General features: G+C 45.8%; 1 protein-coding gene across 2 annotated transcripts in view; it reads right to left on the reverse strand.

The window, feature by feature from the left end:
- The window catches only part of NOS1 (nitric oxide synthase 1), a 211,001-nt gene that overhangs the window by 55,643 nt on the left and 138,049 nt on the right, over window positions 1-17,309 (reverse strand). For both annotated transcript variants that reach the window (XM_063646760.1, XM_054444762.2), the window contains 5 exons: window positions 16,262-16,403; window positions 13,515-13,654; window positions 8,006-8,180; window positions 3,663-3,764; window positions 938-1,132 (listed from right to left, as the gene is read on the reverse strand). In XM_063646760.1, the coding sequence (XP_063502830.1) occupies window positions 938-1,132; window positions 3,663-3,764; window positions 8,006-8,180; window positions 13,515-13,654; window positions 16,262-16,403 (754 nt within the window). The remainder of the gene's footprint in view (window positions 1-937; window positions 1,133-3,662; window positions 3,765-8,005; window positions 8,181-13,514; window positions 13,655-16,261; window positions 16,404-17,309) is intronic.

Here is a 17,309-nt window from a genome sequence, read left to right on the forward strand (position 1 = left end):
CTCAGCTAATTTTCTTATTTTCTTTCTTTCTCTTTCTTCTTTCTTTCTTTCTCTCTCTCCCTCTCTCTTCTCTCCTTCCTTCCTTCCTTTCCTTCCTTCCTCCCTCCCTTCCTTTCTCCCTTCCTTTCTTCCTTTCCTTCCTTCCCTCCCTCCTTCCCCTTCTCTCCCTCTCCCCCTCTCTCCCTCTCCCCATCTCCCTCTCTCCTCTCTCCCTCTCCCCTTCTTACCTCTCTCCCTCTCCCCCTCTTCGTCCTCCCCACCTCCCCCCTCCCTCTCCCCTTCTTACCTCTCTCCCTCTCCCCCTCTTCGTCCTCCCCATCTCCCCCCTCCCTCTCCCTTTCCCTCTCTCTCTTTCTCTCTTTCTTTCTGTCCCACTCTGTTGCCCAGGCTGGAGTTCAGTGGCTTGATCTTGGCTCACTGCAACCTCCACCTCCTGGGTTCAAGTGATTCTCTCATCTCGGTCTCTTGAGTAGCTGGCATAGGCCAGGCTAATTTTTTGTATTTTTAGTAGAGATGGAGTTTCGCCATGTTGGCCAGGCTGGTCTCGAACTTCTGACTCAGGTGATCCACCTGCCTTGGCCTCCCAAAGTGCTGGGATCACAGGTGTGACCCACCATGCCCAGTCTGCTAATTAAAAAAATTTTTTAGAGATGGGGGTCTCACTATATTCCCCAGGGTGGTCTCAAACTCCTGGCCTCAAGCCACCCTCCCGCCTCAACCTCCCAAATCACTGGGATTATAGGCATGAGTGATCATGTTGGCCTCATATAGTCTCTCTTGTTCTTTCAGCTAGACCTGTGCTGTGCAATCTGGTAGCCACCAGCCACATGTGGCTATTGAGTGTCCAGAGCGCTAGCCTGGGATGAAATGAGCCTCAATGTGACACACACCAGATACAGGACACTTAATATGAAAAGAGGCAGGGACAGGGAAGGACCTGGTATTCGAAGGAGGGGGTGAGCCGGTAGTTGAGCATCTCCTGGTGGAACACAGGGGTGATGCTTCCGGACATGGGGGGCACGATCCACACCCAGTCGGCAGGGCAGCCCCCCCGGCAGCGGTACTCATTCTCCATGTGCTTAATGAAGGACTCGGTGGCGGAGTGATGGTCAACAATGGTCACTTTGTCACTCTGTGGGAGGAGAGGGGACAGAGGTCAGGAGGTATGAGAAGCTGGGGTATTTTGGGACTCCCTCCTCCAAAGAGCAGCATTTCCCAAAGGGTGGTCCCTGAGATGGTTTAGAGCAGCATGAAGTGAGATGGTGATTCCCTTTGCATTTCTTGTCCAGTCCTTCTACTTAGACTCAGGAGAAAGTCTTTGTTGGGTGCCATCGTGTCTTTAACATTTTTCTTGTTGATCTTGCCAATCTTCCTCTCTCCCATCCCACCCCCACCTTCTTTCTTTCTTTCTTTTTTTTTTTTTTTTCAGAGTCTTGCTCAGTCGCCCAGGCTGGAGTGCAGTGGCGTGATCTCGGCTCACTGCAAGCTCCGCCTCCCGGGTTCACGCCATTCTCCTGCCTCAGCCTCCTGAGTAACTGGGACTACAGGCGCCCGCCACCAAACCCGGCTAATATTTTTTGTATTTTTAGTAGAGATGGGGTTTCACCGTGTTAGCCAGGATGGTCTTGACCTCCTGACCTCGTGATCCACCCGCCTCGGCCTCCCAAAGTGCTGGGATTACAGGTGTAAGCCACCATGCCCAGCCTTTTTCTTTCTTTTTATATTTTTTAATTTTTATAGGTTTTGGGGGGAACAGGTGGTGTTTGGTGACATGAGTAAGTTCTTTAGTGGTGATCTGTGAGATTTTGGTGCACTCATCACCCGAGCAGTATATACTGAACCCAATTTGTAGTCTTTTATCCCTCACCCCTTCCCACCCTTTCCCCCTTAGTCCCCAAAGTCCACTGTGTCATTCTTATGCCTTTGTGTCCTCATAGCTTAGCTCTCACTTATGAGTGAGAACATACGATGTTTGGTTTTTCGTTCCTGAGTTACTTCACTTAGAATAATAGTCTCCATTCCCATCCAGGTTGCTGTGAATGCCATGAATTCGGTTGGTTCCACATTTTTAGCAATTGCAAATTGTGCTGTTATAAACATGTGTGTGCAAGTATCTTTTTTGTATAATGACTTCTTTTAGGTTTTTTTTTTTCTTGTTTTTTTTTTTTTTGAGATAGGGTCTCACTCTGTCACCCAGACTGGAGTGCAGTGGCACAATCTCGGCTCACTGCAACCTCTACCTTCCAGGCTCAAGTGATTCTCCTGCCTCAGCCTCCTGAGTAGCTGGGATTACAGGCACATGCCACTACTGCCCGGCTAATTTTTGTATTTTTAGTAGAGATGGGCTTCACCATGTTGGCCAGGCTGCTGTTGAACTCCTGACCTCAAATGATCTACCCTCCTCGACCTCCCAAAGTGCTGGGATTACAGGTGTGAGCCATGGCGCCTGGCTAGTTTTCATTGTTCATCTCAATTACATCCCTGTTGTCTCTGGCTTGACAGACTTCATACCGTCCATCAGGCCACAGGCCACACTCCTGAAACCTCATTCTCCATGGTTAAAAGAGAAGGGAGGTGGCCTCCTTCCCTCTTGCCCTGTCTCAACTTGTCCCTTCCCTTTGACATTCCTCAGTGCACCCACTCCATCCACATCTGACATGGGAACCTATGGCTTCGATTCCTATCCATCCATGGCTTGATTTAACACATTCATTCTGCTGGCTGTGTGTGCCTCTCACGTGCATCTATGGGGGTCTAGCTGCCTAGACTGGAAGCCCCCAGAGGACAATGATGGTCCCTATTATAGAGAGCAACTTCTAGTTTCTAGATCTCCTGGTTGGCCCAGGAGAATCCTAGTTGATGCCCATTGTCCTGGCATAGTTATTACTAGTGTCCCCCTCTGGCTCTCAAAAGTGTTGTGGTGGCCAGGTGTGATTCACACTTGTAATCCCAGCACTTTGGTAGACTGAGGCAGGTGAATCACCTGAAGTTAGGAGTTCAAGACCAGCCTGGCCAACATGGTGAAACCCCATCACTACTAAAAATACAAAAATTAGCTGGGCGTGGTGGTGGGCACCTGTAATTCCAGCTACTCAGGAGGCTGAGGCAGGAGAATCGCTTGGACCCGGGAGGTGGAGGTTGCAGTGAGTTGAGATTGTGCCACTGCACTCTAGTCTGGGTGACAAGGTGAAACTCCATCTCAAAAAAAAAAAAAAGAAAAAAGTGTTGTGGCTTAGCTGATACATTTTCCAGCCATCCTGCTATAATGCCATTTAGCACAGCCTCATGCATTTATTTAGGAGCCTATATGTTTCTGATGATGTTGAAGAGTATTTGTCTCTGTTATGTGATAGTCTGAGGCTCTAAGAGATGACAAGACAGACAGGATGCCTCTTGTTTGAATTCTAAAGAACTCTAAGCAACAAGACAGAACACTCCCCTACCCCTGCCACCATCTGTTCATCTCTTCATCAAATGGTCCCCACCCAAGATCCACACTGAAGAGGAGGGCATGCAGGATGGAAGCTAGACCATACTCATGGACACAATCCCCCCAAAGGTGGTATCTGGCAGTGAGGTCTCTTGATCCTCTGCATCAAGGCTCTGAAAGGTTTGAACTCCCATTTGAAGCTTGACCCTGGTGGTGCGGGCCCTGGTGTTACCTGGAAGCTGTAGAGAACGGCGATATTGATCTCCACCAGCGCCTGGTCCTTCCACAGGGAGGACGTCTTCCTCATGTCTAAGTTCATCTTCTTGGCCACTTCCTGAAAGAGGAAGGAAACACAGATATACAGGCTGGGGTATCTCTGGATTTCAGATTGAAGAGGGACAGGGCTAGTGGCATGAAATAATTTCTTTTCTTTTTTTTTTTTAAATGGAGTCTCACTCTGTTGCACAGGCTAGAGTGCAGTGGCGCGATCTTGGCTCACTGTAACCTCTGCCTCCTTCATTCGAGCGATTCTCCTGCCTCAGCCTCCTGAGTAGCAGGGTTCTGCCACTATGCCTGGCTAAGTTTTTGTATTTTTAGTAGAGATGGGGCTTCACCATGTTGGCCAGGCTGGTCTCGAACTCCTGGCCTCAAGTGATCCGCCCGCCTTGGCCTCCCAAAGTGCTGGGATTAGAGGCATGAGGCAGCTTGCCTGGCCAAGAATTTCTTAATTAATTAATCAACTCATTCACAGACTAATGAACTCACTCATTCAAAAATTTTTTTTTTTTTTTTTTTGAGATGGAGTCTTGCTCTGTCACCCAGGCTGGAGTGCAGTGGCACGATCCTGGCTCACTGCAAGCTCCGCCTCTCGGGTTCATGCCATTCTCCTGCCTGTCGAGTAGCTGGGACCACAGGCGCCCGCCACCACCACGCCGGGCTAATTTTTTTTTTGTATTTTTAGTAGAGAGGGGGTTTCACTGTGTTAGCCAGGATGGTCTTGATCTCTTGACCTCGTGATCCACCCGCCTCGGCCTCCCAAAGTGCTGGGATTACAGGCGTGAGCCACCTGCGCCCGACCTCAAGAATTTTTCATTGATCTGTTGGACTAGGTATGAAATAAAAATGTAAAAAAATTTAAAAAGTTAAAATTTTTATCGAGAACCTACCAGCAGCAGGAAACTAGAGACTTGGCTGGCCCTTTAATTACTAAGCTTGTGTTCTAATGGGGGAGAGAGAGACACTTAATATAGTGGTAGGTGCTAATTCTTAGGAAGAAAATAAGGAAATGGGATGAAGAGGGATGTGGGGGCTGGGCTAATTCACCCAGGGTAGTCAGGGAAGCCCACTGTGGAGATAGCATGCAAGGCGAGCCCTAAGTGATAAGAAAAGCCAGATACTCGCAGATCTGGGGAGGGAGTGCTCTAGGCAAAGGGGGCAGCAAGAGCAAAGGCCCTGGGGTGGGATCAGGCTTGGGCTATCTTAGATATGGAAAGAAGACCAGAGGGTGCTTGGAGGGTGGTACATAAGGGGTAATTGGTGGGAGTGAGACAGGAATAGCTGGTGTAAGATCTTGAAAGACATGCCAAGGAGTCAGGATGTGAGTCAGGATGTTATTCCAGATGTGACGGGCCCAGGGGCAGGATCTCTGGAGCATTTTTTTCTTCTTTTTTTTTTTTTTAGACAGCGTCCCACTCTTGTCGCCCGGCTGGAGTGCAGTGGCGTGATCTTGGCTCACTGCAACCTCTGCTTCCTGGGTTCAAGTGATTCTCCTGCCTCTGCCTCCCAAAGTAGCTGGGACTACAGGCATACACCACCATGTCCAGCTAATTTTTGTAATTTTAGTAGAGACGGGGTTTCACCACGTTGGCCAGGATGGTCTCAATCTCTTGACCTCGTGATCCACCCGCCTCGGCCTCCCAAAGTGCTGGGATTACAGGCGTGAGCCGCTGCACCCGGCCTCTGGAGCATTTTAACAGATGTAGGTCTGAGTGCATCATCTGCTTTCTAGTAGGAAAAGCTCTTCATCCTTCCTACTCTACCCCCAGAGTGGTCATGACTTAGCATCTAGGTCATGGGTGCTTTGAGCTCATGAGGCCCCTGCCAGACTCCATCTGACACATGGGGAAACTGAGGCTCAGAGAGGTGCCTGGACTTGTCCAACGTCCACAGAACCAGCTAGCCTCAGAGTTGGAGCCCAGGGAGATGCCTAATGTCTAAGACCTTGGAGCTGCTCTCTAAGCAGCTGACGCCTGTGGCAAAATTACTTGCAAAAAAAGAACTCATGACATGCATGTTACAGCCAAGGCAGAAGCAGGAGCTCGTGTCAGGAGCAGGGAAGACCCAATAGCAAGTGCGTTAATTAAAGCCCTGCTTTTCACTTCCTCTGTCAATACTAGTCACTGGTGGGAACCCAGGTCTCATTATGGGGCTAGAATGCAGCAATTTCTTTGGTTTGGGTAAACTGCTCCTAGACCCAGCTATCAACGTTTGTACATAATGGCAGGTGGAATTGGAGGGTCGGGGTGGGAGAGAGGCTCATTTCAGTTACCCGGAGACTACTCTTTGCAACTGAAATGTAAACAGAGATCAGAGAGCAGACTTATTAACTCACTCTTTGAGGCTGAGGCATTAGTTTCTGCTTGGGGTCTCTATCAGCGACACATTTGTGGGAAGTAAGAAATTTGATGCAGCTTTCCATAAATACATATAAAACTGGAGTGTATGACAGAGGAAATTGTACACACACAGAGGAAAGTATGTATAGAAGAACAATGCTATTGTTATTCTATAGTATTATTTGGTTAAAAGAATAGAAATTAATTGCAGGGAAAAAAAACTCCTTAAAAAATAATCCCCAAATGCAACTTGAGCCACATCTATGAAAACTGCCTGAAACATTTTTTCCTTCCTGCCAGAAGTTTGCACGCATTAGTGGTTGTTTAGGCTGGGCATGGTGGCTCACCCCTGTAATCCCAGCACTTTGGGAGGCCAAGGTGGGTGGATCACCTGAGGTCAAGAGTTCAAGACTAGCCTGGCCAACATGGTGAAACGTCATCTCTACTAAAAATAATAATTAAAAAAATTAGCCAAGTGTGGTGGTGTGTACCTGTAGTCCCAGCTACTTGGGAGGCTGAGACAGGAGAATTGCTTAAGCCCAGGAGGTGGAGGTTGCAGTGAGCCAAGATTGCACCACTGCATTCAAGCCTGGGTGACAGAGCGAGACTCCATTCCCCTACCCCTGCCTCCAAAAAGAAAGAAAGAAAGAAAAAAGTTTGCATTGCATCAGTGGTTGTCCAGAAGAATCTCCTGGGGAACTTTGCAAAATGCAGATACCCAGGGCCCACCCCAGACCTATGACATCAGAACCCTGATGAATGGGATCCAGGCATCATGAAGCCCCCCAGATACCCTCCGATGTGTGGCAAAGCTGAGGATCCCTGGCATCTGTTTTCCATAGTGATACTGGTGGCTTTTTTTTTTTCTTTGAGATGGAGACTCACTCTGTCGCCCAGGCTGGAGTGCAGTGGTGCAATCTCGGCTCACTGCAACCTCTGCCTCCCCAGTTCAAGCGATTCTCCTGGCTCAGCCTCCTGAGTAGCTGGGATTATAGGCTCAAGCCACCATGCCTGGCTAATTTTTGTATTTTTAGTAGAGACGGGGTTTCACCATGTTGGTCAGGCTGGTCTCGAACTCCAGGCTGTGATCAGCCTGCCTTGGGCCTCCCAAAGTGCTGGGATTACAGGCGTAAGCCACTGCGCCCAGCCAACTGGTGGATTTTTAACAACACAAACCTGATGCTCGGTTCTGGGTTCTAATCTTGGTTCTGTGCCTTAGCTCCTGTGTGACACAGGCCCAGTGCTTAACTTCTCTGTTTCTCAGTGCCCTCTTTTGAAACAAATCCAACAGCAGCAGAGTGTTGTTAGAGACATTTGCTGACAAAAACACAGCAATCATGATGCTTTCACCGAAGTTGGGCTTCAGGAAGCACCGCTCCAGCACTTTTTAGTAGATACGGATGACTCAGCCCGGGAGGGAATCAGACCCTCTGCCGAGAAATGCTTAGAGTGGGGAACCACTGCCAACCCTCCTCCCTTGTTTTTTAGAAAAGACACTAAATATGTCCCGAGTTTGTCAGTCATCCTCAAGCTCTTCTAACAAGATTTAAGACTGAGAGGCAGTGGAGTGGAGTGGTAATGAACTTGGACCATGAAGTCAAACCAGACACATGTCCCAGCCCTGCTGCCCGCTAGCTGTGTGACCTTGAGCTTGTCATCTGTCGAAGGGGGATTCTCATACTTCAAGGTTCAGGTGAGGATTAAATGAGAATGGAACACAGAAACAGTGCTTCGAATGCTGTTAGTACGTGCTATGTCCTATGTGTGTGTTTGCTGTTATTTTAATCGTTGTTAAAGACATGGATGCCCCTGGCATTTCCAGGGGCTTCTCTGGGATTGCAATTCTATTCTAACCCGTTCAAGTTTCCAAGCCACCAAGCTTGCCGTGGGGAAGGGGACTGCTGAGCTGGCACCCTCTGCTATGTGCTTTTCCCTTGTGGTGACCAGAGAGGGCCCTTACCTCCAGGATATTGTAGCGGGAGTTGTCACAGTAGTCGCGGACACCAATCTCTGTGCCCATGTACCAGCCACTGAAGGGACAGGCGCTGAACTCCAGGCCACCAATCTCCAGGAGCATGTTGGACACGGCGGGGAGGCCGTACCACTTCAGCCCCAGGTCCTTGAACCACTCAAACCTGCAGGGAGCAACAGGGCCCAGCTCACCTGGAGCAGGTGTCTCATGGGTGGGACAGCTTCAATCTAGAGATGCTGAAATGCCAAGGATGGACTGGGACTGACAAGGTCAGAATATGGTTCCTGGGCCCTGCTTCACATCTGTGGAATCACAGGTTCTGCAGCTGGGGCCTGAGAATGTGCATTTTTAACTTATTTCTCAGGTGCTTCGGATGGATATCCAGGCCTGGAAACTACTGCCTTAGGCTGCCGTTTCTCTCTCAAACCCACCCTGAAAGTAAGTCCAGGAGAAAGTGTGGGGACCTCTCTCCCCTTTCCCTGACTGAGCATCCTCCTACTCTCAGGGCCTTTGCACAGGCAGCCCCTTCCTCCTGGGATCTTCTCCCTTCCTTCTGTGCTTCCAGCTCTTACTCATACTTTAATTTTCAGCTAAAATCATGCTTATTCTGGAAAGCCTTCCCTGAGGCCCAGCTGGTCAGGGGATTTCATCCTAGGCACCATACATTTCCTTGCAGCACCTCATTAAAATTAAGTGGTTATTTGAGTAATTATGTAAGAACTTCTCTTCCTTGAGATCATAAGCACCGTGGGGGCAGGGATTGAGTCAGCCCCAAAAGCTAGCACAATGCCTGGCCTGCATGGGGAACTGTGTTGGATGAGCCAATAAATGAATGAATAAATGTAGGCTACATTTCACCAAGGAACTGGGTGAGTTCCCAGATATCAGGCAGTGTCAGGAGCCTCAGGACACCTGCTTCCTCTCCAAGGCTGGGACTAGGGTGAGGCAGGAGTGGCACTATCCTTCGGTGTAAAATTTAAGTGGGGGGAGCTATTAGGTTGATGCAAAAGTAGTTGTGGTTTTGCAATTACTTTTGCACCAACCGAATAGTTTCCCCCTCTTAAGTTTACTTTTGCCATTAAAAGTAATGGCAAAAACCACAGTTACTTTTTGCATCAACCTGATAAAAACTCAATAATTAGGATCAATGCTATTATTTATTTATACAATATTTTAAATTAAAGAAACATTTAAAAAATCAAAATTTATGTATATATATGGTGAACAATAATGTAGGATTCCACCCTACACTTGTATGACACCTTGTTCATCTCACACTAATCTCAGTCCTGAGCTGGATCCTATCTTTATTGAAAATGTTGATATATTGTTCATCATGTGCTGTTTTTTTAAAAAAATTAACTTTGAGACCAGAAACTATAAAACTACTAGAAGAAAACATCAGGGAAATGCTTCAGGATATTGGTCTGGGAAAAGATTTTATGAATAAGACCTCAAAAGCACAGGCAACAAAAGCAAAAATAAACACACAGGATTATATTAAACTAACAAATGTCTGCAGAGCAAAGAAACAAGCAACAGAGTGAAAAGACAACCTAAAGAATGGGGGAAAATGTTTGAAAATTATTCATCCACCAAGGGATTAATATCCAGAATATACAAGGAACACACACATTTCAAAAGCAAAAACCCCAAACAATTGGATTAAAAAATGGGCACTTGCTCTGAACAGACATTTCTCCAAAGAAGATAGATAACCAACAAATACAGGAAAAAATGCTCAACATCACTCATCATCAGGGATATGCAAATGAAACCCACAATGAGATAACATCTCATCTCAGTTAGGACAGCAATTATAAAAAGACAAAAAATAACAAATGCTGGCAAGGTTGCAGAGAAAAGGGAACTCTTATACACTGTTGGTGGGAATATAGGCTAGTACAGGAGTATGCAGAACTGTGTGGCAGATCCTCAAAAAACTGCAAATAGAACTACCACGAGATCCAGCAATCCCACCAGTGGGCACTTATTCAAAGGAAAGGAAATCAGGCCGGCCACAGTGGCTCACACCTGTAATCCTAGCACTTTGGGAGGCCGAGGCAGGTGGATCATTTGAGGTCAGGGGTTCAAGACCAGCCTGACCAACATGGTGAAACTCAGTCTCTACTAAAAATACAAAAAACTTAGCTGGGCGTGGTCGTTTGTGCCTGTAATCCCAGCTACTTGGGAGGCTGAGGCAGGAGAATGGCTTGAACCCTGGAGGTGGAGGTTGCAGTGAGCCAAGATTGCGCTACTGCACTCCAGCCTGGGCTGGAGTGAGACTCTGTCTCAAAAAAAAAAAAAAAAAATGAAAGGACATTAACATGTCAAAGTGATATCTACATCCCCATGTTTATTGAAGCACTATTCACAGTAGACAAGATATGGAATCAACCTAGGTGTCTAACAATGGATGAATGGATAAAGAAATGTGTGATATTTTATATATACTGTGTGATAAAAAGAAAATGTGTGATATGTTATATATACTGACTACAGTCAATAATAACATAATTGTATGTTTCAAAATAACTTAAAGAGTGTAATTTGATTGTTTGTAACTCAAAGGATAAATGTTTGAGGGGATAAATACCCCATTCTCCATGATGTGCTTATTTCACGTTGCATGCCCACATCTAAACGTCTTATGTACCGCATAAATATATACATACATATATATATATAATACACCTACTATCCACCCACAAAAATTAAAAGTAATAATTAAAAAAAAGCTCTACCAGGTCTGGTGTGGATCAAGTTCAAAAGAAATTTGGAGTCATGAACTCCAAATTAATTCTCTCTCTCTCTCTCTCTCTCTCTCTCTCTCTCTCTGTCTCCCCACACTGGAATATCATTCAGCCATAAAAAAGAATGAAACCATGTCACTCACAGCAACATAGATAGAACTGGAGGACATTATGTTAAGTGAAATGAACCAGGAACTGAAAGTTAAACACTGAATATTCTCACTCATAGGTAGAAGCTAAAAAAAAAGTTGATCTCAAGGAAGTAAAAAGTAAACAGAGGATGCTGGAGGCTGGGAGGGGGAGGGAGAAGGGGGAATGGGGAGCGATTTGTTAAAGGATACAAAATTATAGCTAGAAAGGAATAAGTTCTACTGTTCTACACCACTGTAGGATGATATAGTTAACATTAATATACATTTTCAAATAGCTAGAAGAAAGGGTAGTGAATGTTTCCAACACAAAGGGTAAGTGTTTAGACAATGGGTGTGTTAATTACACTGATCTGATCACTATACATTATATGTATTAAAACATCATTATATATCTCATGAATATATGCAATTATTAGACATCAATTAGAAAAATAAAATGAAACAATTTTGATTTAAAAAATATTGCATTCTTATATTTATCTTATTATTGAGTGTGTTAGCAACACCCCTTGATTTTATTCAATCCCAGGTTTGAGTCTAGTGCCTCATGGTGGATGTCCTTTACTCTCAAAGGGCAAATGCTGTTTGTGTTGCTGGCCTGAGACCATGCAGCAACTTCATGACTCCAAATTCCTTTTGAACTTGATCCACACCAGGTTCTGTAGAGTTTTTTTAATTATTATTTTTAATTTTTGTGGGTACATAGCAGGTGCATGTACTTATGGCGTACAAGAAATGTTTTGATACAGGCATGTAATGTGAAATAAGCACATCATGGAGAATGGGGTATCCATCCCCTGAAGCAGTTATCCTTTGAGTTACAAAGAATCCAATTACACTGTTTATTTTAAAACGTACAATTATGTTATTACTGACTATAGTCACCCTGTTGTGCTATCAAATAATAGGTTGTATTCATTCTTTCTAACTATTTTTTTTTTGAGATGGGGTCTTGCTTTGTTGCCCAGGCTGGAGTGCAGTGGCACAACTTGGGCTCACTGCAACCTCCGCTTCCCAGGTTCAAGTGATTCTCCTGCCTCAGCATCCCAAGTAACTGGGATTATAGGCATGTGCCACCATGCCCAGGGAATTTTTGTATTTTTAGTAGAGATAGGGTTTTGCCATGTTGGCCAGGCTGGCCTCGAACTCTTGACCTCAGGTGATCCTTCTGCTTCAGCCTCCCGAAGTGCTGGAATTACAGGCATGAGCCACCATGCCCATCTTAATCGTCCCCCTCTTCCCCTCACCTCCTCCACTACCCCTTCCCAGTCTCTGGTAACCATCCTTCTACTCTTTATGCCCATGAGCTCTATTGTTTTGATTTTTAGATCCTACAAATAAGTAAGAACATGTGATGTTTGTCTTCCTCTGCCTGCCTTATTTCACTTAACATAATGATCTCCAGTTCCATCCATGTTGTTGCAAATGACTGGATCTCATTCTTTTTTATGGCTAAATAGTACTTCATTGTGTATCTGTGCCACATTTTCTTTATCTATTCATCTGTTGATGGACACTTAAGTTGCTTCCTCAGTGTTGCAGCTATTGTAAACAGTGCTGCAACAAACACAAGGGTACAGATATCTCTTCGATACACTGATTTCCCTTCTTTTGGGTATATACCCAGCAGTGGGATTGCTGGATCATACAGTAGCTCAATTTTTGGTTTTTTGAGATCTCCAAACTCTTCTCCACAGTGGTTGTGCTAGTTTACATTGCCACCAACAGTGTACAAGGGTTCCCTTTTCTCTACATCTTCACCAGCATTTGTTATTGCCTGTCTTTTGGATAAGCCATTGTAACTGAGGTGAGATGCTATCTCATTGTGGTTTTGATTTGCAATTCAATTGAGAGAACTATTTAAAACTCTTATCTTGATCATCAGATCCTATAGAGTTTTAAACAGTTCTCTCAATTGAAAATGTGGGCCAGGTACAGTGGCTCATGCCTGTAATGCCAGCACTTTGGGAGGCTGAGGTGGGAGGATCACTTGGGCCCAGGAGTCCAAGACCAGCCTGGACAACATGGCAAAACCCTGTCTCTACAAAAAATACAAAAATTAGCCAATCATGGCGGTGTGTGGCTGTAATCCTGTAATCCCAGCTACTTTGCAGGGGTTGAGGTGGGAGGATCACTTGAGCTCAGCAGGTCGAGGCTGCAATGAGTCATGTTTGTGTCACTGCACTCCAGCCTGGGCAACAGCAGCAGACCATGTCTCAAAAAAAAAAAAAAAAAAAAGAAAAAGAAAAAGAAAAAGGAACAGGAAAAGAAAAAGTGTGCTCACAAGACAGTATAGTGCTTCTGCTCTTTCAATGCTTAGGGCTGGAAGAAGGGCAGGTCCTTCCTTGTTAATGGCTTAGGAGTGAGACGGTTCAGAAAAGGTGGTGGTCCCCAGGCTGGTCAAAGAGGTCTTTTTGCTCCTTGAGGGAACTCACTCTGCCCAAGCCCGCAGTGAGGACAGGAATCAAACCCCCCTTTTCCCTTTCAGCTTTGGTCTGGACTAGAAAGAAAGCCAGGGGGAATGGGGCTGGGCAAAGAGGGGCACTCGGCAAACCCACTCACCCTCTCCCAACCCTTGCCGGTCCCTCTTACTTGGGGTGCCTGATGGGAACTTCCAACACCAGCTCTGGAGGAATCTGGAAGAGCTCAGGGTCATTGCCGTTGGCCTGAAGCAGGAGCGGCAGGACATCGAAGCGGCCTCTCGGTGGTTTCCAGCCCTGCTGTATGCAAATCTGCAAGCAGACCCGGCCAGGTAATGCCACTGTACTCCACACCCTACAAACACGACCCTTAGGTGGGAAGCAGGGGTGGGTGGATAGAGATCCAAATGCAAGCCCCCAGGAGACATTTCCTCTGGAGGCTCGTGGACCACATCACTTGCTTTATAAAGTTCTCCCTGACATCACCATGTATTAGGTTGGTGCAAAAGTAATTGCGGGTTTTGCCATTACTTTCAATAGCAAAACCACAATTATTTTTGCACTAACCTAGTAACTAGCATGAGTTCTCATGGGCCCACAGGACAGAGGGCAAACCCTTCCTCTGGCACTGAGCTTTGTTTTCCGGGTCTTCCCTGCCCACTGGAACTCCCAGAGGGCAAGGACTGAACCTGACTAACAAGTGCATCTGCAGGCTGTCAGCTCTGTGTTTGTAATAATATAAGGTATTGTAAGATACAAAGAAAACCTGCTGAATTTGATGAAGGCAGATATATTAGAATTATAGTATAAAATGCATTTGTTAGAGCAGCTGTCCAATAAAAATATAATGCAAGCCACCTAAGTAATTAAAACTTTCTAGTAGCCACATTAGAAAAAAAAAAACAGGTGAAAATAATTTTGATTTTATCTTTTTTTTGCTAGGCTTCTTCAAATCATGGGAGAAAATAATATTAATAATATACTCATCTTAAAGTTCAACAATGTCCTTGATATTAATTTATTAATAGTATATTAAAATATTACTATCATATATTCTAATTATATATTGACATTAAAATTAAATATGTAACACACTTATTCATCCAATAAATATATCAAATAATACATTAAATATCAACATCAATTTATTAATAATGAGTGTATTTAAATAATATATTTAACATTAAAATTAAAAATATACTTATTAATCCAGTGAATCTATTAATTTGTTAATAAATATATTACCCTAATGTATCCATATTATTACTGTTTCAACATGAAAAATGATCAATGGGCCGGCTGCGGTGGCTCACGCCTATAATCCCAGCACTTTGGGAGGCAGAGGTGGGCGGATCATGAGGTCAGGATATCGAGAGCATCCTGGCCAACATGGTGAAACCCCATCTCTACTAAAATACAAAAAATTAGCCGGGCGTGGTGGTACGCATCTGTAGTCCCAGCTACTCAGGAGGCAGAGGCAGGGGAATTGCTTGAACTCAGAGTTGCAGTGAGCTGAGATTGCACCACTGTACTCCAACCTGGCAACAGAGTGAGACTCCGTCTCAAAAAAAAAAAACAAAAAAAAAAACCAAGATCAATGAGTTATTTCCCTCTCTTTTTTGGACCCAGACTTCGAGATCCAGTGTATATTTTCTCTTATGGCACATCTCAACTGGGACTGGCCACATTTCAAGTGATCAATAGCCACATGTGTCCCTATTAGACAGGGCAGGGTTAGAGGGTTTCAAAAGGTAAAATTACATGGTTAGGTTTGGAATGATTCTTTGTGCTTAGTAAAAAGAGGAAGCACCAAATCATGGAACAGGAGAACATGTCCTGCTCAGCAAGGTTTCCAGAGATGGAGCGAGAGGAAGAGGTTAGGGCGTTTATGTTCTGGTGACCACGAGGACAAGGTCAGCCAAGTACACAGTTAGTGCTCAGCCAAGTGGAGCAGGGAGTCAGCCTGGCTGCCTCTAAAACGGCACAGGTGCAGCTCCTGGTTGCCCTGGTTACAGTCCCCTCCTCATGAGCATAATATTTTCATAAGAAAAGCCACATGCAAATGAAGTCAGCAGCCAGGAGGGAGTGGAGCAGCCCTTAGCCTTGCCAGCTACATCTTCAAGGAGGTACCACCTGGGAGGGGCTTGAGCAAAGGACAATGGTGAAATTCAGCGGGGTATGAGTTGGGTGATAAAGGAAAGGTGGTAGCAGGCCTGCGTGCCTGAGATCATTCTAGACACACGATGTGCTTGTGTTGTCATGTGGGCATGGTCCGTATAAGCTACCTGTGCTACCTGCCCACACTACCACCTGTGGTACCATCTGGGTACCATCTGGGCAGGGAGATGGTGGTACTCACTTTCCTGGTGGCTTTTATTAATTGACTTGGGCTACCAGTAACTGTAGTGATGCTGGTGACAGACAAAGTCAAGCCTACTCAAAGGCTTGGATGGCTCAAATTGTTGTATCAACAAATGAATGAATGAAACGAAACTGACATTATCTCGTAACTCAGAAAAGGTGGATGCCAGATATGGCTTCCATTTCTCGGCTCTTCCCTTCCTGGTGAGAGGCAGAAGATTTGGACTGTAGTTCTAGCTTTTCTTCTCTACTCATTTAGCAGTCTTGAGTAACTCACTTGGCCTTGGTGAGACTCGGTCTACCCATCTGTGAAATGGGAGAACAGTTCCCATCAGGAGGGCTGAGTGAGGTAATGGCATGAAAGTGACCAAATGTCCAGCTGTAAAAGAATTAGAATGGGGAACAGCCTGATGCAGAAGTAGGTTTGGAGAAGAGTAAACGACCCCATCAGTGGATCTCCCTGTGATGATAGTATTAAGCCCGAAAAAGTCTGTGGGTGAAAGTCTGGGGACATAAGAGCCCATGTTGGGGCAGGGTAGGGGGCGGAAACGCTCGCACCTCTGTGAACTGCACGTTGGCCGGGTCCCCCAGGGTGGAGCCGTCGGGCTGCTTGTAGCCAGCGTAGCGGATGAGCTGGGAGTTCCAGACTCTGAAGTCGTGCTTGCCGTCTGTCCTCTGGGGGAATATGGTGATGGCAGACCTGTGGTGGAGAGAGGGGAACACCCGGCATCAGGACAGGACTTGCGCTGTGGGAACATACTAAACATGGCGCCACCCAGAGCGACAGCTGCTTGAGGCTCAGAGTGGATTACCTCCGTGCCAAGGTCCCCAGGTCCAGTGGAGCAGCGGTCGGAAGGGAGGGGCCGTGCTCTGTTCCTCCACCGGAACTATGGTGTGAGGAAAACGGTGGAGGGGGTGGGAGCCCCCATGCCACCATGCTGAAGGAAAGAATCTCTTTCTAGCTGGAGACTTTTAAATAATATTGACTTGAGCTAGTCTTCCAAAGAGTTCTTTTGCAGCCAGTCATTTCCATGGAAACATCAGACCTTGTTTCCCTTTAAGAATGCACTACGCGCCAGGCGCGGTGGCTCATGCCTATAATCCCAGCAGTTTGGGAGGCCAAGGTGGGTGGATCAGGAGGTCAGGTGTTTGAGACCAGCCTGGCCAACATAGTGAAACCCTGTCTCTACAAAAATACAAAAAGTCAGCTGGGTGTGGTGGCGCACGCCTGTAATCCCAGCTACTTGGGAGGCTGAGGCAGGAGAATCGCTTGAACCTGGGAGGCAGAGGTTTCAGTAAGCCAAGATCACACCACTGCACTCCAGCCTGGGCGACAGAGCCAGACTCCATCTCAAAAAAAAAAAAAAAAAAAAAAAAAGAATGCACTACAGAATCCCGATTCCAGTCTTCTCCCAGCCATCATTAATTCTCGTCCACTTTGCCCACACCCTTACCAAACCAAAGTTTATAGACTTATGATTAAAAAGCAATCAGCTTGCATTTGTATTCACATATTTATTTAAAAGAAAACTGCAGGTCACCAGCCATTGGCTTCGCCTGCCTAAATAGGCAACAGTGAAGGCTGTGTTCTTTTATTAATTGTGGA

The sequence above is a fragment of the Pongo pygmaeus genome, chromosome 10, assembly GCF_028885625.2.
Source record: "Pongo pygmaeus isolate AG05252 chromosome 10, NHGRI_mPonPyg2-v2.0_pri, whole genome shotgun sequence".
In the NCBI taxonomy this organism is placed as follows: domain Eukaryota; kingdom Metazoa; phylum Chordata; class Mammalia; order Primates; family Hominidae; genus Pongo; species Pongo pygmaeus.